This window comes from Mobula birostris, chromosome 14, assembly GCF_030028105.1.
Source record: "Mobula birostris isolate sMobBir1 chromosome 14, sMobBir1.hap1, whole genome shotgun sequence".
NCBI lineage: Eukaryota > Metazoa > Chordata > Chondrichthyes > Myliobatiformes > Myliobatidae > Mobula > Mobula birostris.
This window is the reverse complement of record NC_092383.1, coordinates 21,210,476-21,234,453: the sequence shown is the minus strand read 5'-3', so window position 1 is coordinate 21,234,453 and position 23,978 is coordinate 21,210,476. Positions and strand designations below refer to the sequence as shown.

The 23,978-nt window shown below is 39.7% G+C and overlaps 1 protein-coding gene across 2 annotated transcripts in view; it reads left to right on the top strand.

The window, feature by feature from the left end:
- tmod2 (tropomodulin 2) overlaps positions 1-23,978 on the top strand; it is a 69,525-nt gene that overhangs the window by 25,817 nt on the left and 19,730 nt on the right. For both annotated transcript variants that reach the window (XM_072278202.1, XM_072278201.1), the window contains 2 exons: positions 10,769-10,923; positions 12,955-13,111. In XM_072278202.1, the coding sequence (XP_072134303.1) occupies positions 10,798-10,923; positions 12,955-13,111 (283 nt within the window). In that variant the 5' untranslated portion in view covers positions 10,769-10,797. The remainder of the gene's footprint in view (positions 1-10,768; positions 10,924-12,954; positions 13,112-23,978) is intronic.

Here is a 23,978-nt window from a genome sequence, read left to right as displayed (position 1 = left end):
AATTGATTTGAGAAACTTGAGCATAGTAAATGTGTAGCAAAAATCTGAGCATGGTTCAAGTAAAAATATCTATGCTGATTATATATTGAGTGGGATATTATCCAATCTAATAAGGAATTATACATAAAATATTATGTCTGTCAGAAATGTTGGCATTGTACAAGTGGAATGTGAATTTGAGAGCTCTAAGATTTAGTAAATGTTTTTTAAAGTCTGATCCAAAGCGTGCAAATATGTATTGAAGTGGGAAAATTGTCAAAACATGAAGGAAGATGATAAACGGCTTCAAGCCTGATATGAATACTGAAGTCTTGTAATCAGAAACAGGTTTATTATCACTGGCATGTGACATGAAATTTGTTAACTCAGCAGCAGCAGGTCAATGCAATACATAATCTAGCAGAGAGAAAAAAATAATAAATAAAATGAAACATAAATAAGTACACCCTATCCTTGTTATATGCAGGGGATACATTCCTCGAAGTTGACGCATAATGCGAAAAATTATTTAAATGGAGTAAATAGGGATGCGTTCCAGAGGGCTTCCTAAATAATGTTTTATCTGTAACTTATTCATATTTTTATACCAATACGACACAAAAGCAGTACTACAAGACAACATTTGTATTATATTTAATCAATTTAAGGGAATATTCAGTGTAATAAATCATAGAAAGTTAACATCCTCTGGTGTATAGTACTCAACAACAGTGGCAGGCGTGTTTGCTCCAGGAGATGAGTGGTTGTGGTGTCGGGCAGCTTTACATGGATAAGGTGGATGGTTGTGGTCGTCAGGATAATATCAAGCATAGCAAGGGGTGAAGGAAGACTCTCAGAACTCTTAGAACTGCCGGCAGCAGAAGATTACAGGGATTTGCATAAAGTGGTGAGGGTTGTTTGCTTGGCAGCATTTTGTTTTTCAATATAAATTTGCTTGTAGGGAAGAAGGGTTGACGGCAGGGAACGACTGAAATGCTGACTCCATTCTAAACTTGGGTCCATGTCCATTGCCATTTGTGCCAAGTGTTCTGACTTTCACCATTGCCTCACCGTTGGTAAACTCCCGGGATTTTCAAAATTGTCTGTTGCTTGCAGCATCTCAGAGATAGTTTGCCGTAAAAAAAAACGTACGCCTTGAATGTGGATCACACCAGTCGAGTGGTTGAATCAGCGATGTTGTGTTAGGTGGCGGGAAATGCACTGTTATGTTAGGATGAATGCTGTCCAAATGTTTAGGATGGGCTGGCACATTGTCAAGCAACAAAAGTACTTTAAAGGCAAGATTCTGTTCCCAGCAGTAGCGTCCCAGAGCTGTGTAACCTTCAGCTGATGGCGTGCTGTTTATAATTTCCAACTTTTTTTTTTCAAGTGTTAAAGCGGTTCTCTGCCGCTCGGCTGACGGCCCAAGACATGACATCGGATGCTTAGGAGGCATAATTAAATATTTCAAGCACAAAATCACTGCACCGTAGGTAAAACCAACAAAAGTTTAAGATTGCGCAGCCACACCTTGCCAAAACCAATGTGAGAGTGGCCGGAGTGAAATTGTGAGGTGCGCGCACCTGACTTGTATTGGCGGGAAAGCGGTGCTTCTCATCCCAACAGTGAGACTGTGAAGCGTGCGCACGTGACTTGTATTGGCGGGAAGGCAGTGCTCCTCGCATAAATGAATTTTGGACACACATAATGAGACGTTGGTAGAAATAGGTTCCTCACATAACTGTGAATCCGCATAGTCTGAAGATGCATATAACAAGGTTAGGGTGTAAATCACATATATTGAATAGATTTTTTGAAAAACGTGCAAAAACAGAAATACTGGATTTTTTAAAAAGTGAGGTAGTGTCCAAAGCTTCAATGTCCATTTAGGAATCAGATGGCGGAGGGGAAGAAGCTGTTCCTGAATTGCTGAACGTGTGCCTTCAGGCTTCTGTATCTCCTACCTGATGGTAACATTGAAAAAAGGGCGTACCCTGGGTGCTGGAAGTCCTTAATAATGGATGCTGCCTTTCTGAGACACTGCTTCCTTAAGATATCCTGGGTACTTTGTAGGCTAGTGCCCAAAATGGAGTTGACTAGATTTACTAGATTTACAACCTTGTACAGCTTTTTTTGGTCCTGTGCAGTAGCCCCTCCATACCAGACAGTGATGCAGCCTGTCAGAATGCTCTTCATGGTACAACTATAGAAGTTTTTGAGTGTATTTGTTGACATCCCAAATCTCTTCAAACTCCTAATAAAGTATAGCGCTGTTTGCCACCTTTATAACTACATCGATATGTTGGGACCAGGTTAGATCCTCAGATCTTTACACTGAGGAGCTTGAAGCTGCTTGCTCTCTCCACTTCTGGTACCTCTGAGGATTGGTATGTGCTCCTTCGTCTTACCCTTCCTGAAGTCCATAATCAGCTCTTTTGTCTTACTGACATTGAGTGCCAGGTTGTTGCTGTGGCACCATTCCACTAATTGGCATATCTCACTCCTGTATGCCCTTTCGTCACCACCTGAGATTCTACCAACAATGGTTGTTTCATCAGCAAATTTGTAGTTGGTATTTGAGCTATGCCTAGCCACACAGTCATGTGCATACAGAGAGTAGAGCAGTGGGCTAAGCACACACCCCTGAGGTGCGCCAGTGTTGATCATCAGAAAGGAGAATATAGTATCACCAATCCTCACAGACTATGGTCTTCTGGTTAGGAAGTCAAGGATCCAATTGCCAAGGGAGGTACAGAGGCCCAGGTTCTGCAACTTCAGTCAGGATTGTGGGAATGATGATATTAAATGCTGAGCTATAGTCAATGAACAGCATCCTGACATAGGTGTTTGTGTTGTCTAGGTGATCTAAAGCTGTGTGGAGAGCCATTGAGATTGAATCTGCTGTTGACCTATTGTGGTGAAAGGCAAATTACAATGGGTCCAGGTCCTTGTTAGTCATAACAAACCACTCAAAGTGTTTTATCGCTGTCAATGTGAGTGCTACCGGGTGATAGTCGTTAAGGCAGCCCACATTATTCTTCTTGGGCACTGGTATGATTGTTACCTTTTTTTTTGAAGCAAGTGGGAACTTCTGCCTGTAGCAGTGAGAGGTTGAAAATGTCCTTGAATACTCCCACTAGTTAATGGGCTAAACTGCAATGTAATAAGATGATTTGGCACAATGACAAGTGGTTACAAGAGTAATAAATTGTAAATATTATGTTCTGCGACTGATGCAGGCTTTGTAATGAATATATGGGTTCTAAATGTTTTGGGAAGTGGAATTGCTTGGAATTAACATTTGACTGCTAATTAAAATGACATTGCAGAATGAAACTGGGCAAATTTAAGTTTGTATAAGCATTGGAGCCACGAAGCTGAATTTGGTGCTCTGTACTGTGTGAAACTATTTCTCGGATGTTGGTCTTGATTGGGTTTGATTATTTTTCATATTCTTCAACAGAAGTAGTAAGCAGTGTCCTGCATTGGTTCTATTTGACATTCTTTTCATTACAATCTCTGACTTTAGCTGTAAGAGGCAAAGTTCAGAGTAAATTTATTATCAAAGAGTCTATGTCACCATATACCACCCTGAAGATTCATTTTCCAACTAGCATTCACAGTGGAACGAAGAAATACGACAGAATCAGTGAAGAACTGCATACACACTCAGACAAACAACCAATGTGCAAAAGGCAAACTGCAAATAAAAAATAAATACAGTAAATAATACTGAACAAGAGTTGTAGAGTCCTTGAAAGTGAATCCATGGGTTGTGGAGTCAGTTCAGAGTTGAGGTCGGTGAAGTTACTCATGCTGGTTCAGGAGCCTGATGGTTGAAGGTTAATTGTTCCTGAATCTGGTGGTGCGGGACCTTAGGCTTTTGTACTTCATTCCCGAATGCAGCTGTGAGAAGAGAGCATGCCTGGGTGGTTGGTGTCCTTGATGATGGATGCTGCTTTCTTGTGGCAGCGCTTCTTAGAAGTGCTCAAAGGTGGAAACTCAAACAGATTTGAAGTCTTGGTCAAGCCTTTCCTTAAAGCCGCTTGTCAGTGGCTTGATCATCTGTTGGTGTTTTACAAATTTGGTCTTATTTAAAGTTTAACTTTTCTGAATACCCAAGAACAACTTCTGGTATAACGTGACCTGCTGGGACACCAATGTGTACTTGGAATAATGGACTTCTATCCATTGTAATTTTAAATTATTTGTTTGACACACTTTAGGAAGGGATGTGAGAGTTGGCTGTGATATGATTCCAGATGTTGGAATTGAGTAATACAAAGATTTAATCATTTGCAGGCTATACCCTGTTTATTGTTGTGTTCAGTATTAAGGTACTGGCAGTTGTTGAATTTCTAACTAAAATTTAAGATTAAATCGGCAGTCGTCATCGATATTTAAAGCAGCAGAGTTGTTATCCCTTTTGTCAATGTAGGAGCACGATTTTTTTCATTTTTTTGCTTGAAGATTAGTTCAGCTGTTTATAAATGTATCAGAAGTAATTATTAAATGATATTTTCAATAAAGCAGTGCTTTGGAAACTGAACATTTAGTCCTTATACTGTTTTATAATGCTCAAATGGACAATTTTGTTGTTTGAACTTTCAATAATATGGATCCTTTCATATTTGGATGCTCCAGTGTTTTAAAACCAAGGGTTGCCTATTTTGCTGGGCCAGATTGCAAAGGTCAGGTTGTCGGGGCCAGAGGCGAGGGGCAGGCCGATGTTCAGCTCGTTGCTCCATAAGGTTTACTCATCACTGCGCTGATCTGAGGCTGTGGCCCGCAACTATTGAGCTCCTGAATCGGCTGCAGTGATGCAGGGCTTTGTGTCTGTGAACTCGCTTTTGTGAACTTCAGTTCCGTATGTTTGCTTGCTTTTATTGTTTGCACTATTTGTTCTCCTCCCCCCCCCCGCCCCCCGCACATGTTTGACAGACTTTTTTAATGGATTCTATTGGGTTTTTGTTTAGTGGCTGCCTGTAAGGAAATAATTCTCAAGATTGTATATAGTATACACACTTTGATAATATACTTTAATTACAATGTACAGAAATAGGAGAAACCATATTGTGTAGAGTAAGATTCAATAAGTGCTCTTAACTAGATAGAGGCTGTAAAAGTCCATGATACCATTCAAAGATCCCCCTCTAAGTAGCACTGAATCTCACAACTCTATCACAGCTTTAATCTCTGGCAATTCTTGAATTAGCCAGCTGAAGGCCATCGGGGAAAATGCCTGCAAGCCTTATGGTATTGTGTAAGGTGCATGGTAAAATGGAGCCTGTCTCTGTAAACTTCCACTGCTATGGAGATTATAAAGAAATTGTGTTGAGGGGAGGTAGTAGGGTGAGGCCAATGTCTTCATTATAGTAATTTAAATTGTAGAACTTTGTTTACTGCTAAGTAGTTACAGTATAGTATTGGTCTCATTTGGGAAATTAACTGACATTTTCCTTTAAATGTTACGCATTGGCAGTTTACTCATTAGGTTATAAAATTGGGTGTAATTACCTATTTTTAGGCTTATAAAATTAGGATATCGTGCAAATGAGTATAAATAACTTTCAAAATGGCAATTATATGCAGTGGTGTGTGGCAAGGGTCAGTGATTAGATGAATCCTTAATTACCTAGACTTGCAAAAGAATGTAATATTTAAGTTTGTCAACAATACAAAACATGGTTGAAAGTAAGTTGTAAGGGTGTCATTGAAGTTACGAAGTGATAAATGAGAAACATGATGGCAAATTAGATTAGATTATGAGGACACGCAGTCCTCTTTTATTGTCATTTAGTAATGCATGCATTGAGAAATGATACAATTTGTTCCTCCAGAATGATATCACAGAAACACAAGACAAACCAGGACTAAAAAAAGCTGACAAAAACCACATAATTATAACATATAGTTACAACAGTGCAAAGCAATACCGTAATTTGATGAAGAACAGACCATTGGCACGGTTTAAAAAAAAAGGCTCAAAGTCTCTCAAGTCCCATCATCTCACACAGATGGTTGAAGGGAGAAACTCCCCCTGCCATGAGCTTCCAGCGCCGCAAATTTGCTGATGCAGCATCCTGGAAGCACCCTGACCACAGTCCGACTCTTGAGTCCGTCCAAAAACTTTGAGCCTCCGACCAGCCCTCTCTGCCAAGTGCTTCAACCCTGGCAACGAGCAATAGGCAAAGCCGAGGATTTGGGGCCTTCCCCTCCGGAGATTCTTGATCACACAGTGGCAGCGGCAGCGAAGCAGGCATTTCAGAAGTTTCTCCAGATGTTCCTCTGTGCTTCACATCTGTCTCCATCAAATCAGGATTGTGCACGGCCCCTATTTAATAAATAAAATATCAATTCGGAGCGGCCGCGCACGCTGCGTCGTGCCGCCATCTTCTCCTCCCCTCCCCTATGGAGTATACTGTGGAGAAGTGAGGGATTATTGGCTGGTAGAATGTGAATATAGATAGATAGATAGATCGATATACCTTATTAATCCCTAGGGAAATTTGGTTTCGTTACTGCCGCACCAACCAAGAATAGGGCGTAAATATAGCAATACAAAAAACTCCAACAATCAAACAACAAAATGCAAACTATGCCAGATGGAAAATAAGTCCAGGACCAGTCTATTGGCTCAGGGTGTCTGACCCTCCACGGGAGGAGCTGCACTTTCGATGCCCACAGGCAGGAACGACCTCCCGTGCCGCCAGTGTTGTATCACGGTGGAATGTGGCCAAAGTCTAACAGTAAAAAGTTCAATATCCAGTCTGCAAACATGTTCCTCCATCGTAATATACCCTGGATTGCACCATCTGTTGTTAGCCAGAACAGTAAGCACTGAACTCCTTTACGCTTACCGCTCTCAGTGCACTTCCGGTCAGCTGGAACGGTATTACCCACCAAACTCCTCTTCTCCAAAAGTCTCTGTTGTCTCGACCGGGTCCTCTTTCCTTGGCTTTGTGATCCCCCTCTGTGTGTTTTCCTCCGGATTTCAGCAGGGGTGTCCACCGCTCTGTTCACTAAGCCGGCCGGTCTTTGTTGGTCCATGGAATACACAATGTGACCTTCTGTCCCACGTGTCTTCCAGCGCTAAAGAAAACCCAAATAAAACTATCTCTACCAGCATGTTAGAGAGGGTGCTGCTTCAACGTGTTACCATGAGAAAAAAAATACAAAAAAATAACGTAAATTAGAAAGTAAGAAGAAGAAACTAAGAATAGATGGGAACGGCTGTACCAGGCTGCATGCACGACTGGCGCATGCTCACCAAATATTCTTGACTATTGCAGGTACAGCAAGCAGTTAGAAAGGCACCACCATTATATACAAGGAAAAGTCTTGCAGCAGTTGTAAAGGACCTGAGTACATTGGTTGTTTTTGTCTTTTAATTCTTGATTTGTGTCTATGGTTTAGATCCTTTTGAATGCAAAGGCTTTTCATAGGTCCATGTTCTCTAAAGAATAGTTGATCGCAATGAAATGTACAGTGCCTAGAAAAAGAATATCTCCCCCCCCCCCCCTTCTGGGAGTTTTTATGTTCTACAAACCCCATTTCCAGAAAAGTTGGGATATTTTCCAAAATGCAATAAAAACAAAAATCTGTGATATGTTAATTCACGTGAACCTTTATTTAACTGACAGAAGTACAAAGAAAAGATTTTCAATAGTTTTACTGACCAACTTAATTGTATTTTGTAAATATACACAAATTTAGAATTTGATGGCTGCAACACACTCAATAAAAGTTGGGACAGAGTTAAAATAAGATTGAAAAGTGCACAGAATATTCAAGTAACACTGGTTTGGAAGACTCATTAAGCAGGCTAATTGGTAGCAGGTGAGGTATCATGACTGGGTATAAAAGTAGCGTACTTTTATACTCAAGTACTTCGGAAAACCATTGTCACTCAACACAGTCCGTCGCTGCATCCAGAAATGCAACCTGAAACTGTATTACGCAAGGAGGAAGCCATAAATCAACTCTATGCAGAAATGCCGGCGAGTTCTCTGGGCCCAAGCTCATCTCAGATGGACCAAAAGACTGTGGAACCGTGTGCCGTGGTCAGATGGGTCCACATTTCAGCTAGTTTTCGGAAAAAACGGGCGTCACGTTCTCCGTGCCAAAGATGAAAACGGCCATCTAGATTGTTATCAGCGAAAGGTGCAAAAGCCAGCATCTGAGATGGTATGGGGGTGCATCAGTGCCCACAGCATGGGTGAGTTGCATGTATGTGAAGGTACCATTGACTCTGAGGCGTATATTAGGATTTTAGAGAGACATATGTTGCCATCAAGGCGACGTCTCTTCCCGGGACGTCCATGCTTATTTCAGCAGGACAATGCCAGACCACATTCTGCACGGGTTGCAACAGCATGGCTTTGTAGACACAGAGTGCGTGTGCTTGACTGGCCTGCTGCCAGTCCAGATCTATCTCCTATTTGAAAATGAATGGCGCATCATGAAGAGGAGAACCAGACAACGGAGACCACGGACTGTTGAGCAGCTGAAGTCTTATATCAAGCAAGAATGGACAAAATTTCCAATTGCAAATCTACTACAGTTAGTATCCTCAGTTCCAAAACGATTAAAAAGTGTTATTAAAAGGAAAGGTGATGTAACACAATGGTAAACGTGCCTCTGTCCCAACTTTTGAGTGTGTTGTAGCCATCAAATTCCAAATTTGTGTATGCTTACAAAATACAATTAAGTTGGTCAGTAAAACTATTGAAAATCTTTTCTTTGTACTTTTGTCAGTTAAATAAAGGTTCACGTGAATTAACATATCACAGATTTTTGTTTTTATTGCATTTTGGAAAATATCCCAACTTTTCTGGAAATGGGATCTGTACATCGTTGACTCACAGTGGATTTAATTTGGCTTTTTTTTTTGACACTGATCAACAGAAAGACTTTTGTGTCAAAGTGAAAACAGATCTCAAAGTAATCTAAGTTATGAATATAGAACACAATTATTGATTGCATAAGTATTCACCCCCCCCCCCCCTTAATGTGACATACCAAATCATCACTGTTGCAGCCAGTTGCTTTTAGGAGTCACATAAATTAGTTAAATGGAGACCTGTGTGAATTCAAGGTGTTTCAATTGTTTATAGTAAAAATACAGCTGTATCTAGAAGGTCCAATTGCTGGTGAGTCAGTATTCTGGCATAAACTGTACCATGAAGATAAAAGAACACTCCAAGTAACTCCGCAAAAAGATTATTGAAAAGCAAAGTCAGGAGAAGGAAATTTTCTTGTATCCAGGTCACTGAATATCCTTTGGAGTACAATTAAGTAAATAGTCAAGATATGGAAAGAATATGGCACAGCTGTAAATCTGCCTAGAACAAGGTGTCCTTAAAAAAAAACTGAGTGACTGTGCAAGAAGAGGACTAATGAGGGAGGCCACTAAGAGACCTATAACTCTGGAGGAACTCTGGAGTGGCTGAGATGGAGAGACCGTGCATGTAATAACTGTTGCCTAGGTGCTTCACCAGTTGCAGCTTTATGGGAGAGTGACAAAAAGAAAGCCACTGTTGGGGGGGGGGAGGGGGAAACTCACATGAAATCTTTGCTATTGTCAGAAGGCATGTGGAAGACTGAAATTAGTTGGTAAGATCTATGCTCTGAAACCAAAATAGAGCTTTTTGGCCATCAGGCTTAACACTGCACATCATCAAAAACACACCATCCCTACTGTGAAGCATGGTGGCGGCTGCATCATGCTGTGGGGATGCTTCACTGCAGCAGGCTCTAGAAGGCTTGTGAAGGTAGAGGGTAAAATGAATGCAGCAAAATACAGGGAAATCCTGGAGGAAAAACCTGATGCAGTCTGCAAGAGACCTGTGACTTGGGGTCATTGACTTGCTGGAAAATAGATCCCAAGCTTAAAGCCAAAGCTATACAAGAATGGCTTTAAAACAATAAAGTTAATGTCCTGGAGTAGCCAAGTCAGAGTCCAGACCTCAATCCAATTGAGAATTTGCGGCTGTACTTGAAAAGGGCTGTTCACTCATGATTCTCTTGCAATCTGACAGTTTTAGCAGTTTTGTAAAGAAGAATGGGGAGAAAAATGCAGCGTCCAGATGTGCAAACCTGGTAGAGACCTATCCACACACTCTCACTGCCAAAGGTGCATCTACTAAATACTGACTTAAAAGGAAGTGATTAATAATGTAATCAATTACTTTGTTTAATAATTGTAATTTAGACCAACTTGTAGAAATTTGTTTTCACTTTGACACGTAAGAGTCTTTTCTGTTGATCAGTGTCAAAAAAGCTAAATTAAGTCCACTGTGATTCAATGTTTTAAAGCAATAAAACATGAAAGCCTCCAAGGGGGTGAATACTTTTTATAGGCACTGTATGTCTTTAAGAGACCCTAACAGCATAGCCACTGAGCTTGGCTTTTCTCTGGCAAGGAAATTTGGAACTGGAGGTTGTAATTTTAAGATTGTTCAGGTATTTGGATGGGATTTTTATCTCATGGCTTGTGAATTTTTGGAATTCCTATCTGATAAAGCCATGGATGTTCATTCACGAGTGAGCTTCTTGGATCTTTTGACTCGGGGGGAATTAAGGGCACAAATAATTTTAAATCAAGATATTTTCGACTGGTTTAATAAGCTTAAGGTGTGCCATTGGCTCTCACTTGTACTCGGAATTTTAAAATTTTCATTTCTGGGAAGCTTTGTATTGGTTTAAAATCTTTACCGTTTAAAATCTCTGCATGTTTTCTTGGCAGAAATTACAATTGGTTAAAGATTGAATTGTTATATTGTTGCAGAATAAAGTGATATAATTGCTACTGAAGAGATGGCTGTGCCCTTCAAAAAGGATCTGGAGAAATATAAAGATATTGATGAGGATGAACTTCTTGGCAAACTGAGTGAGGAGGAATTGAAACAGCTGGAAAATACCCTTGAGGAACTGGATCCAGAGGTGGGATTGGAATTTTTGACATTTTCCATAGCATGTTTGGGCCATGTGATTCTTCAGAAATAAAGCTAAACGTTTTTGGAAAGAAAAAATTTGTGATCTTTCATTATCAGAAATTTCTTTTGAACGACAGTGCAAGCCATGTTTGAACTACTGAATGAAGTTTTACAATTGGATACTGAAGGGCTACAAGTTGTGCTTTGTGATGCTAAAACAAGCTTGTTACTGGAGAGGAATATTTTTTAATTTAATTTGTATTGCATTTGTTCCCATTCTGTCACTGACCTATGGAAGCCACCTGATTTCCACATCTTTCCAAATGTGTTTTCACACATTGTATTTGTGATTTTAAAAAAATTCAGAGCATTATGTGCGCACTTCCATCATATAGGCTATAGATGAGTACCAAGTAACTTTTTTAGTCTGTTTATACACTTAACTTGATCACCTTCCAAAATTCTGCTCCTTCCATCAAATGTCCACACTTAGTTGCAGCTTTTGGTTCTTTACATTTCGTCAGTGTCACGGGATTTGTAATGTTATGGAATGAATTTAAATTAGTTTGGTGGAGGAAGAATATAATGTAACTCACCCTAAAGTGTTAAATGAGCCTTAAATAAGTTGAGAAGCTTGGAGGCTTGGGGAAGTAAACTCAAGGTTTACAGTGTAAAATGTTTCCTTTGTTCATGAGGGAACTACAAATAACAATATAATGTTTGAAATTGTGGGGAGCTGCAATGAGGAAAACTTCACCTGCCAATGATATGCTTATGTAGAAGTGTCATAAGGCACATGGTCCTTAAAATGCTTAATCCACAAGCACTTCTTTCTTAGTGTAAAGGTGATGGGTAAACAATGGATAGCTCTATTGGATAAACAGTTACAAATTGATTGTGGACTAAATGAACTTGTGTTATCAATTGTTAACTGACTGGCTTATCTGGCTATTGTATCAGGCTAACACTGCACATCATCAAAAACTGTGAAGCATGGTGGCAGAGAGAGACAGACACCCCAACACACCTTGGGATGCCAGAATCCTATGTGCCAAGGATTTGTCAGGGCCCTACCTGGCTCTCATGATCTCTCCCCGAATCCTTTTCTGGTGTTATATTTCTCAAGGGATCAGTTTGATTATCTTTTCGTAAATTTCATTCTGCTTTCTTTTACCTTAACTAAATTCTTCCTCTCTCATCAAAGGTTCCTTTACCTTGCTGTCTAATACAGCTGTGATATTGTTCCTGATTAGTATTACAACTCCTCCCCTTTATATCTATCACATCTGAAACATCCAAACCTTGAAATAGTTAAGCAGATATTGCTGCCCCTGCTCAAACAAGTCTTGCATCGTTCCTTGCATAGATCTGTGCTCTGTTCTTAGCTCATAAATAACACTTCAATTAAAATAAGCGCATTTAACTTTTATGTGTAGTATGTACTTTGCCTGTCCTTAGACTTGCTGGTCCTGATATCTACCTTTCCCTCAATTTTTTTCAGTTTCTAATGTTCTGGTTCCCATTCTCCTCCCCACCAAATTAATTTAAACGCTTCTGAGCAGTGCTGGTGTGCCTCACTGCTAGAATATTTGTTGCGCTTGTTGCCTTTGTTGAAGTTACCCCAGCCTCATGTTTTTCAGCCATGTATTGATCTGTGGTATCCTTCTATTCCTGTTCTCATTAGCACATAACACAAAGAGTAATCTGGAGATTCCCACCCTTATTCCTGCTTTTCAGACTCCTTCCTAACTCTGTAGGCATTTTCCCTATTCTCAGCATCACATTGCTTTAAAGTAAGGTTGGTGTGAGAACATTAAGTTATAGGAGAGCAGATATCCTGATGTTTCTTACTCTGAAAGTTAGAGATAGGATTGGGAGGATGCTAAAGGAGTTGAGCAAAGAGTGGATAGAGTTGTTCATAACCTAACACTCACCAAAATTTAAAAGCTGAAGTTTCTGATCTTCTCTGAATGTTGTTTGGCTTATATACATGTATTTTGTTTAGACTTGTAAAATATTATTTTCTCTGCCACTTTAGCATGCACTCCTGCCAGCAGGCTATCGTCAGAAGGACCAGACTCTTAAATCCCCAACAGGCCCCTTTAATAGAGAACAGCTTCTCTTATTCTTGGAGAAAGAGGCCTTGGAATACAAAGATAGAGAAGATTTTGTGCCTTTCACTGGAGAGAAAAAAGGTACAGTGCTCAACTTGAGTTCAGACTTGGACATTTTTTGCATGTTTGCATCTTTGCGGGATTTAATGAAGGATTTAAGTTTTTAACTTTTCTAATCTTGTGCCTGTAAATTAAGCATAGACACTAGAGCAAACTCAAGAATTTTATTTAATCTTATTAGAATATTCAAATCCTCCCTTGTGAACTTTAAAAATTTGAATGTCAAATTTCAGCATATTTAGAAACTAAAAATCATGTTCTGTGAATTTTTGCTTTACAATATTGTTAGAATTAACATCTTAAAGAATTCAATCCTTAAGGTTTGCTCTTTATTTTAAATGTTGAAATGTAGGCATTTGTATTTTATTAAGACAAAGAACCCCTGCGTAGTTCCTGCTGCAAATCAAGCATAATTATTGATTAACAAAAACATACTTGGGTACATAATATCCAAATGAGAGGGTTTTGATACATTCCTGTTATGCATCAGGCATGCCAATTACAGTATATAGATGTGTTGTAATTGAGGAAAGTGTTTTTAAAAGGATAATGGGCCTGAGGTGGTTAATCCTCATTTAGGATTTTTTTTAATGTTGGCAGCAGTTTGGGGTTGTCTTAGCTTTTGGATGAGTTTGTGCAGAAGTAGATCTAACATTGAGCAATTGGGAAATGCCAGAGAACTGCATATTTAATTTAAATGCATATTTCATGCTCTTCCAAGTAATTGACTGTAGAATAGCACTGGCATTTTCAACCAGTAGCATTGCCAGGTATGCCTGCTGTTGAGAGTAACCTTCCCATGACAGTAGTCTGTTCTTGTATACAAGTATACAGCAAGCAATCTTTATAGACTTCTATTTCAGGGCTTTGAAATAAATGCCTTAATGCAAACCAAATATTTATCATGTACTGTCTTTTTAAAAAAAAATCTAAACAGGATGAAAACCATGTTTATTTACAATTGCAGGCTGTGCTAAGCTTTGTTTCTTAAGTACCAACTTAACTTCTACTTAAGTTAATAAAGAAAAGACTTTTTTTCTCATGTGAATTTTGATGCAAGTAATAACTAACCTTCCTAAACTCATTTCATAATTCTCTTCAAAAGAATTTTGCTAGGATGATTGAGGCTTTAAGACACTGGTCAGACCACATTTAGAGTATTGCCAACAGTTTTAGGCCCCATATCTCAAAAGATGTGCTCTCATTGGAGAGAGTCCAGAGGAGGTTCACGAGGATGATTCTGGGAATGAAGGGGTTAACATTTGAGTAGCGTTTGGCAGCTTTGGGTCTGTACTCACTGGAAATTAGAAGAATACGGGAGAATCTCATTGAAACGTACCGAATGTTGAAAGGACTAGATAGTTTGGATGTGGAGAGGATATTTCCTCTGGTGGGAGTATCTAGAACTAGAGGGCACAGCCTTGAAATTGAGGGATGACCTTGTAGAACAGAGGTAAGGAGGAATTTTCTTAGCTAGAGTATAGCAAATTTGTGGAATGCTCTGCCGCAGACTGCAGTGGAGGCAAAGTCCGTGGGTATATTTAAGGTGGAAGTTGATAGTTTCCTGATCAGTCAGGGCATCAAAGGTTATGGTGAGCAGGCAGGTGTATGGGGTTGAGTGGCATCCAGGGTCAGCCATGATGGAATGGCGGAGCAGACTCGATGGGCTGAATGGCCTCACTAGGCTCTTGTGTCTTATGGATCAGGCATTTGATTCTTTTTTTCATGCTTTTTAAAAATGTCTATTATGCTAGAATGTTAAGGAGGAAAATCTTGTCTTTAATAACAAATCCTTCTGCATAATTCTATATTCCTTAAGTGAAAAAGTGCATCTAAACATTAACTTTAGCTGTATTTTTAATATAAATGAATGTTACTTGAAGTACAAGTCAGTTAAAAATGCTTTGCGACCACTTAGGTTTTACTTTAGTTCCCAGTTACATTTACAAATAGTTCAATGGCTAACATGCAAGAATACAAATTGTAAAATATAAAACACACTGCTGATTCCTGCACAGCCCTATTTTTACTATTCATTACCAAATCCTAGTAATCAGTGTGATGACCTATTAAGAACTTCACTACTTTGAGATCCTGTAATTTGCAGTCAACAGATTAGCAGTATTTAATGTTAGATTTTTTTTTGAGCTAGCTTAAACTTCTAATTACTGCAAGAATAAATCTCTAAATCTGAAGCCAGGGATTGAAAAAAATCCAAAACAATTTAGATTTTATTACCTGTAAGTAGCTCTTTACTAAGCTTACATTACCTGGGTAGAACTGCTGGAATCATGTCCTGCAGCTTACAAAATCACAATTTATGCTGAGTTTTTGCTCTAATAAACTAATTAAAATTCCAGGGTTTCCTTAAACATTTTAATATATAAAAAAAAACCAGAAACAACCATGTACTTTAGTATTGCACCCTTGTGATGCTTACTCGAGTTTATGCAACCTGAAAGAAATGAAACAGAACTTCTACATTTTTCTAACCATTTAATTAGTACTCTTGTACCAAAATGAATTAGACTGAGTATTAATATTTGGATGGTATGTAAAACATGCCTGCCCTCACAAGGTCAATGCATGGCATATAATTCTTTTTTGCAGCTTGTAAAATTCTTGGGTAACCAATCTAGCTCCTATATAAGCCAGAGACTTGATGCCTAATTGCACAAATGGAGACTAGTGAAAGAGATGGTATGATTTTAGAATTCTTAACTTTGCATGATCACAGTCCAAAAATTCTAAAGCTCTAACATGGAGCATATTTTGTATGGGTAGAGGTTGCGCTATTGCATCTGATTGGTCCTATTCTCACACTACTCATCCTCTTGCTGTTTACATGTAGAATGCCTTGGGTTTTTTTCTTAGTCTTGCTTGCCAAGGCCTTCCATAGTCCCTTCTAGCTCTCCTAATTTCATTCTTAAACTCCTTCTTGGCAATCTACCAATACCTAGCTGCTTGAACTTTTCTTAAGCTTTTCTTAACTAGATTTTCCACATCCTTTGTACATTTTTTTTCTTTACCCTACCATCCCTTCCCTGCCTCAATGGAACCTGACTATGCGGAATACCATGCAAGTATTCCGTGAACATTTGCCATATTTCTGCTCTGCATTTCCCTGAGAGCATCTGCTCCCAAGTTCCTTTCTAATAGTATGATATTCCCCCCCACCCCAACTAAATGCTTCCCATATTGTCTGCTGCTGTCCCTCTCCAGTGTTATGGTGAAGGAGATAGTTTTGTGATCACTACCTCCAAAATGCTCTCCTACCGAGCGATCTGACACCTGAGCAGGTTAATTTCCCAATACCAGATCAAGTACAGCCTCTCCTCTAGTTGGCTTATCTACATATTGCATCAGGAAATCTTCCTGAACACACTTAACAAACTGTACCCCATCTAAACGCCTTGCTCTAAGGAGATGTCAGTCAATATTAGGAAAGTTAAAATCTCCCATCACAACAACCCTATTATTGCACTGTTCCAGAATTCGTCTCCCTATCTGTTCTTTGATGTCCCTGTACAATTGGGGGTCTATAAAAGAAACACTCAGTAGAGTTATTGCCCCCTTGTTTCTGACTTCCACCCACACTGACTCAGTATATAATCCCTCCATGACTTCCTCCTTTTCTGCAGCCGTGACACTATCCCTGATGAGCAATGCCATGCCCCACCTCTTTCGCCTCCCTCCTGTCTTTTGAAGCATCTAAAGTCTGGCATACTCAGCAGCCATTCCTGCCCCTGAGGCATCCAAGTCTCTGTAATGGCCACAACGTCATAGTTCCACATATTGATCCACCCATCTGCATTTGTTTATAATACTCTCAAACCATTAGATTGAGTCTGTCTTTGCTCTCTCATCTGCCTATACTTCCTCACAAACTTCCTACAAGCTACCTCTAATTGTGTGCCAACTGCCCCATCCTTTGCCTCTTCACTTTGATTCCCATCCCCTGCAAATCCAGTTTACAGCTTCCCCAATAGCATTAGCAAACCTTCCTGCCAGGATATTGGTTCCCCTGGGATTCGGGTGCAACCCATCCTTTTTGTACAGGTCACACCTGCCCCAGAAGAGATCTCAATGATCCAGAAATCTGAATCCCTGACCCCTGATCCAATCCTTCAATCACGCATTTATCCTCCACCTCATTCTATTCCTATACTCACTGTTGTGTGGCACAGGCAGCAATCCTGATATTACTACCCTTGAGGTCCTGCTTCTCAGCTTCCTTCTTAACTCCCTGTATTCTGCTTTCAGAACCTCCTCCCTCTTTCTGCCTTTGTTGGTACCAATATGTACCATGACCTCTGGCTGCTCACCCTCCTATTTCAGGATATTGTGGATGCATTCAGAAACATCATGAATCTTGGCACCTGGGAGGCATACTACCTTCTGTGTTGCTTTTTTGCGTCCACAGAATCGCCTATCGGTTCACCTAACTAGAGTTCCCTACTACTGCTGCCATCCTCTTCCATTCCCTATCCTTATGAGCCACAGGGCCAGATTCAGTGCCAGAGGCACGGCCACTGTTGCTTCCCCCAGGTAAGTTGTATCTCTACCCCTCTCCTCCTCCTCCCCCCCCCCCCCCCCAGCAGTATTCAAAATGGAGTACTTATTGCTAAGGGGGATAGCTACAGAGGTGCTCTCCACTACCTGATGCTCTTCCTTCCCTCTCCTGACAGTCACCCACATATCTGTCTCCTGTAACTCCTGTCAATCACCTCACTTTCCCTAACAAGCCGAAGGTCATCGAGCTGCAGCTCAAGTTCCCTAACTCGCTCTCTAAAGAGCTGCAGCATGATGCACCTGGCACAGATGTGGCCATCAAGGAGGCGTGGAAGTCTCCCGGATATCCCACATCTGACACCCAGAACAGAAAACTGGCCTTGCAGTTATACCCACTATTCTTAAGTTAGAGGAAAAAGAGATATGAAAGCAACTTACCTCACCGAAGCCCCAATGAGCTAAAACCCTACTACTATCTCGCACTATTCCGATTGTTCCACTAGACAGTGTCTCCCTTTTATCCCGGAACCTTCTCAGAGGCCTTGCACGATGACTAGCTACTGCGTCTGCGCACTTCTCCCAATTGAATCTCCCTGGTGGTTGGATTCTTCCATTTTCTGAGTTATTTCTTCTTGGGGGCCCTTGGCTCCCAGTGGAGTGTAAGCCATCGACGACCTCCCATGTCCATCGTCCTCTGTGAGCCAGTTTCTCATGAGTGGACCAGGAGTGTCCGCATTGTCTAATTTTGGCCTCGATGTCTCTCCTCCATATGTTCTTTGGACATCCTTTTTTCCTCTTTCCTTGGGGATTCCACTTCAATGCCTTTCTGGTGATGATGGTTGACTTCCTTGAGATGTGGCCAATTCACCTCCACTTCTGTTTGTGTATTTATATCTGTATGGATTTCTGGTTGGTGTTTTGCCACAGTGTCTGGTTGGTTACTTTGTGCATGTGATTTCTATGATCTTTCTCAGGCACTGGTTGATGAAAGCCTGGAATTTCTTTGTAGTGTCTTTGTTCTCCAGGTTTCAGAGCCTTATAGGAGTACCGTTTTAACATTTGAGTTGAAGATTCTGATTTTGGTTTTCCTTTATATGACTGGATGCTTATACTTCAAGATGTTGAAGACTACCCTGGCCTTGACATCCTTATCTGTTCCACTGCTCTCAATGCCTCCAAGATGAAGAAAATCACTTCCAGGGTTGTGTCTCTCATCACCGTGGGTCTGTTGCTGGTGCAGTTTATCTTCATCACTTTTGTTTTATCTATACTGGGTCTTAGATTCAGCATGGTGGAGTTACCAGTCAAGAGTGTTGATTTCTCTAGCATCTGTTGGTCAGAGCTAGTCTGTAGGTCCTATGTCGTCTGCAAACTCTAGGTCATCAAGTTGCTGCCACATAGTCCACTGGATTCCTTTTCATTTTTCACTTATTGTCTGTTTCATAATCTAGTGTATTACCAACAGGAAAGGAGCAATCAAACATCCCTGCTTCACCCCAGTGAAGCTTTCTGACAGTTTTCCCACATGTATGACTTTGCATGACATGTTGTAGGAGTTCCTGATGTATTGATAAATTTCTGTGATATTCTATGTTTCATAATTTTCCATAGGGTGTTTCTGTCTAAGCTGTCAAGACTTTCTCATAGTTGAAGAAGTTGACATAGAGGGAATTATTCCATTTGATTGACTGTTCTATGACTATTAAGGTAGCTGTCTGGTCTGTGCAGGAGCAATCTTCCCTAAAGCCTGCTTACAGCTCCCTTAATGTTTTGTCAAAGCTTATTGAAGGTGTTGCAGAATAATTCTGTTTAGCATCTTTCGGACTATAGACATTAAGGATGTACCTCTGTAGTTTTTAGCTTTGTAAGTCACCTTTATTTGGAAACTTGATTATGTGACTTCGCTTCCACTCTTGTGGCATCTTTGTCCCAGATGTTGCAGAACAAAGTATATAGGATATCAGCCTTCAATGCCTCTGATGGTACACTGGGCCAGCTGCTTTTCCTGACTTTAGCCTCCTGTTTGCCTGTATGATTTCCTCCTTTTATGGCTTGGCACAGTTGACAGCCAAGTCTGGGGCTTCTGGAATTAAATAAGATTCTGCAGGAGGTGCTCTGTTGAGAAGCTCATTGAAGTACTGTGCTCAACGTTGGAACTGTTTGTCTTTAGTTAGAACATTTCTATCGTTAAGCTTCACTTGGGTGTTGATCTGGTTGAATTTGCCAGCTAGTTTCTTGGTAGTGTCATATAGTTTCATATTCCTGTTTGCTGAGGCTTCTTCCACTTGGGACGCAAGTGTGTTGATGTATCCTCTCCTATCCCTCTTGGATTTTTCTCCTTTCCTGTGCACTCTGAATCATTTAGTTGCATCTAAAGTTTTGTAGAATGTTTGGTTTAATTGCAATATGCAGTAATTTAAATCATCTGGTTGTGGGATTTGAGTACATAAGCAGATAGACTAATACCATACTGAGGGAATGCTGCATTGTTTTAAGTACTCCTTTGGAGATCTCAGGCCATTAAATGTGCCTGATCAAGTAGATCTAAAAGGCTCCATTTAATGAACAGGAGTTTTGAAGGTGATTTTAAGTTGGCCAGTATGGACTTGACCAGTAAAGTGTTGACCAACTCCTTAATCTGAAATACTGCAGGGTATAAATTGGCTTCATTATTTACCTCTGTAGCTTCAGTGATACCATTACTCATTTGCTTTGATGTTTTTAGACTATCTTTCTAATTACGGATCCGACTCTGGCTCAAGAATGATTCCTTGTCTCCAAGAAATGCTGTGTAATATAAGGCACCTTGACTTTGAAAACCACTGGGCTAGATTAAAACAGTTTATTAATAGCCCTGACTATTCAGGAGTGCAAAAACAATCTTTTAATTGTAGTCTTCAGTGTTTGTTATTTGCACCCTTTCCAAGCACAGCTTCAGTGTTAATTCCTTAATTTTCTCCTGCTTTATGAAATTTTCTATCTCTTCATAGTGTGAAATACTCCTAATGTCATTTTATAATCTCAATTTCTCCATTAACTTTACTTTTTTTCAGACCATGTATTCAATATCAAAATTGTGAAGCAATTTTTAACAAATGGATAGTTGTTTGAAATCTAGGTTTAAATAATACACATATTACTTAAATGAAAGATTAAGAGCTTTGAAGTTTGACCTACTGTAGCTGATTGGAAGCATTTTTTGTACAGTATGGTTTTCTCCATTGGAATATAACGAAAATGTAGATTTACCTAATGAATGTGTATATGGAAAAATGAAGGAATAGATGCATTCTGCATGATGCATGAGCTATCTGTTGGAATTGTTGCTGTTTACCTTGGCCAGATATACTTTATATTAGTGCGTATTTTTTAGTTATTGTTGCACAGCCTGTCCCTTGTATTTTAAACTTAATATTTCCATCAAAAATAGTTCCTATTTCAAAAACTGCAATGTTTACTATTGACTGTTTTTTGCTTTTGCTGGCTTTTCTAATTTGCTAACCAGTACTCTCTGCTGCTCATCCTAATGCCAACCACAGGAGCAGCAGCAGCTGCCACTACTTCAGGTGAGAGATCCCTCAGTAGAAACTTTGTTTCCATTCAGTTTTCTTTTGAAATCATATGCATTAGCACACATCAATGTGTGTGTAATAGCAAAAAGTCGGGTTGTGTCATGCATTCCATTTTGATTTCCACCTCATTTGTGCTCATTGACCTCATTGCAGATGTTAATGGCTTGATACAAGCAAAATAGTGATGCAAGAGTTTACTGATTTTTAAAAAATTTAAGCGCATTGTTAACAGCTGTATAAAATTTAATTTTCCTGTGATTATCATTTGAAGTAGCTGATGGTTTTGTACTTTGGATTAATTGGTATTTACAGTTACCAGACTGAAATTATCTTCAGTTAATGCAGAATATTCTGTTTGATTTTGGAGCCTGTTCTGTGTCCTCATCTTATTTCCCTAAAGTTTAAGGGATTGTTGTTGGTATGTGTAAAGTTTTCTAAATTGATTTTCCTCTGCTTTTATTTTCTTAGTCCATAACCTTTCATGCCATAACTTTATCATTGTTTTTGTTTTGGTGTGTGAAATCTAATCTAACATTAAATTGGAAATGTGATATAATTTTGATGCCTCATTTACCCATAACTTAGTGTAAAGCAAACTGCAATTGCAAAATTAAGTTCCAAATGTCTTGTTAACATGGAAGGGTTGCCATAAATGTCTTTTCAATATAATATAGTATTGAATTGAAACTATCCTTTCATTTTAGGTTGCAGGTATATTAGCTTTGGGTTGTAGGATAAATGCTTCTAGCAATAATTATGAAACTTAAAGTAGCATTGGATTTGAAATAAATATAAGGTCTGATTATAATAGCTATTCTGCATTGCTGGCAAAAGTAGTATTTCACCCCTGAAGAACTAGTTTCTTACTAGTACCTCACTTTAAATTTGATTTCAATTAATGGCAACGCCATTGGTTGTAAATTGGTGCCAATGGTTCTTGCCAAATCGTGAACAAATTGAGGCATCGATATATTTTTACACACTTGAGTTGAGGATTCCAATGCAACCATTGAAGTCTTTGTGCTGTACAGTAGTTGGTCTATGATAGTTTTTGTCAGATGAATAAATTCTTAATGGTTGACGTGTAGGCTTTATAAGGTTAAAATTTGGAATGTATTTATTCAGCTAATTTTCAGAGTGTGAACTGCCAAGGATTTTTTCAAAACAACATTCAGAATTGGAGGAAATAGTAAGATTTTGAAGAGATCTTTAGCAGTGAGGAAGCAACTGGAACCCGGACATCCCATCTCTCCCGGAAGTTCCGGGAGTCTCCTGCATATCGATAGTGGCTCCCTGATGCCCAGAAATTATATACAATATCCCGGAAATAGATTTTTTTTGGGAGGGAGAGGGAGAGTGAGCATCCTGATTGGTCTCTCTTCGTGCTAAGAGTGGTCCCCAACCACCGGGCCGTGAGGAAACAATATGATTTGGCAATATGAAACGATATGAGTCATTTGCACCTTTCCTCATTCCCTGTCACGCACTGTTGAACTTGAATGCATGCGAGGTCATTACGCACGTGTCATCTATGTCACCGCGGGAAGGAGATCAACTCGAGCTTGTAAATGACGGCGGGCTGAGAAGTATGGTTGACATAACATCTCTGCCGACATTCTGAATCAAAGTCAAGGTGAAATATCCCGAGATAGCCACGAAAGCACTGAAAACGTTGCTTCCATTTCCAACATCATATTGCTGCGAAGCGGAGTATTCCGCAATGAATGCAACGAAAACTAAATTGCGGAATAGACTGGATCCAACTTCAAGTATTGCTGTCTCCCATCACCTCTCGATGGGACCGTCTTGCTGCAGGAAAACAAGCCCAGGGCTCGCACTGATTCAGCGATATTGGTGTTTTGCAATGATTTTATATGTTCATACGGGGAAAACATGCGCTGTGTGTTTAATAGCCAAACGTTACTTAAAATGTTATGATGCTATTGACTTATCACCTATATTCTGGTCGTGATTAATACCCCCCCCCCCCCCCGCCGGTCAGCCGGTCCGCAAGAATATAAGAATATTGTCAATATTAAGCCAGACTGCGGTGCAAAAAATGTTGGGGATCCCTGCTAAGTAGACCTATCAGTTTTCTCTGTGGGCGGGCTTTACAGTCGACCTCAAAAATAATGACAGTGTTGCTCGCTGCAGTTTGCAACAGTGACTTTTCTATTGCCCATGGTGGGTTAAAATGTAAAAGACATGTTGAGGTGAGTTTAACAGGTGTCATTACAGCATAGCTAACGTTATTTAAACTAGCTGGCTAGCTGCTAAGGTAGCTACGCTATTGATGTCCTACATGATGAAGCCAAACTCCCTGTAGACCTGCTTAAAGTTGTAATAGAATAAACATGATATAATATAAGTACATATTTTAATGTCACATTTGCTGTATATACCCAACTTGGTTTACAGATTAGATAAAATCACTAATCAAAGTATTACATACACCCTTGGAGGTCGGGGTGGGGGGGGGGGTGCTACCTTCCTGAAATGAGTTTTTGCAGGGTAGGATGTCTGAGAACCTGTATCATGGATGCTGACTTGATTTAGTGGTTATTTATCCAGGTTATTTTGAGTTGCTAATGAGTATAAAATTTTTGTTCATGATCTAAAAGTTTGTTCAATGTGCTGAGCATCTGAAAAACTGGAATTATTCACGCAAGCATTTGCAAGCAGGCCAGGCAGGTAACTAGTCAACCTTTCTGCTGAAGTTGCTTATTGACTCCAGTATTTGGCTTATATTTTGCTTTACTAAAGATCAAACTAATATAAATCTATTCTTTGTCCAAATGATGCAC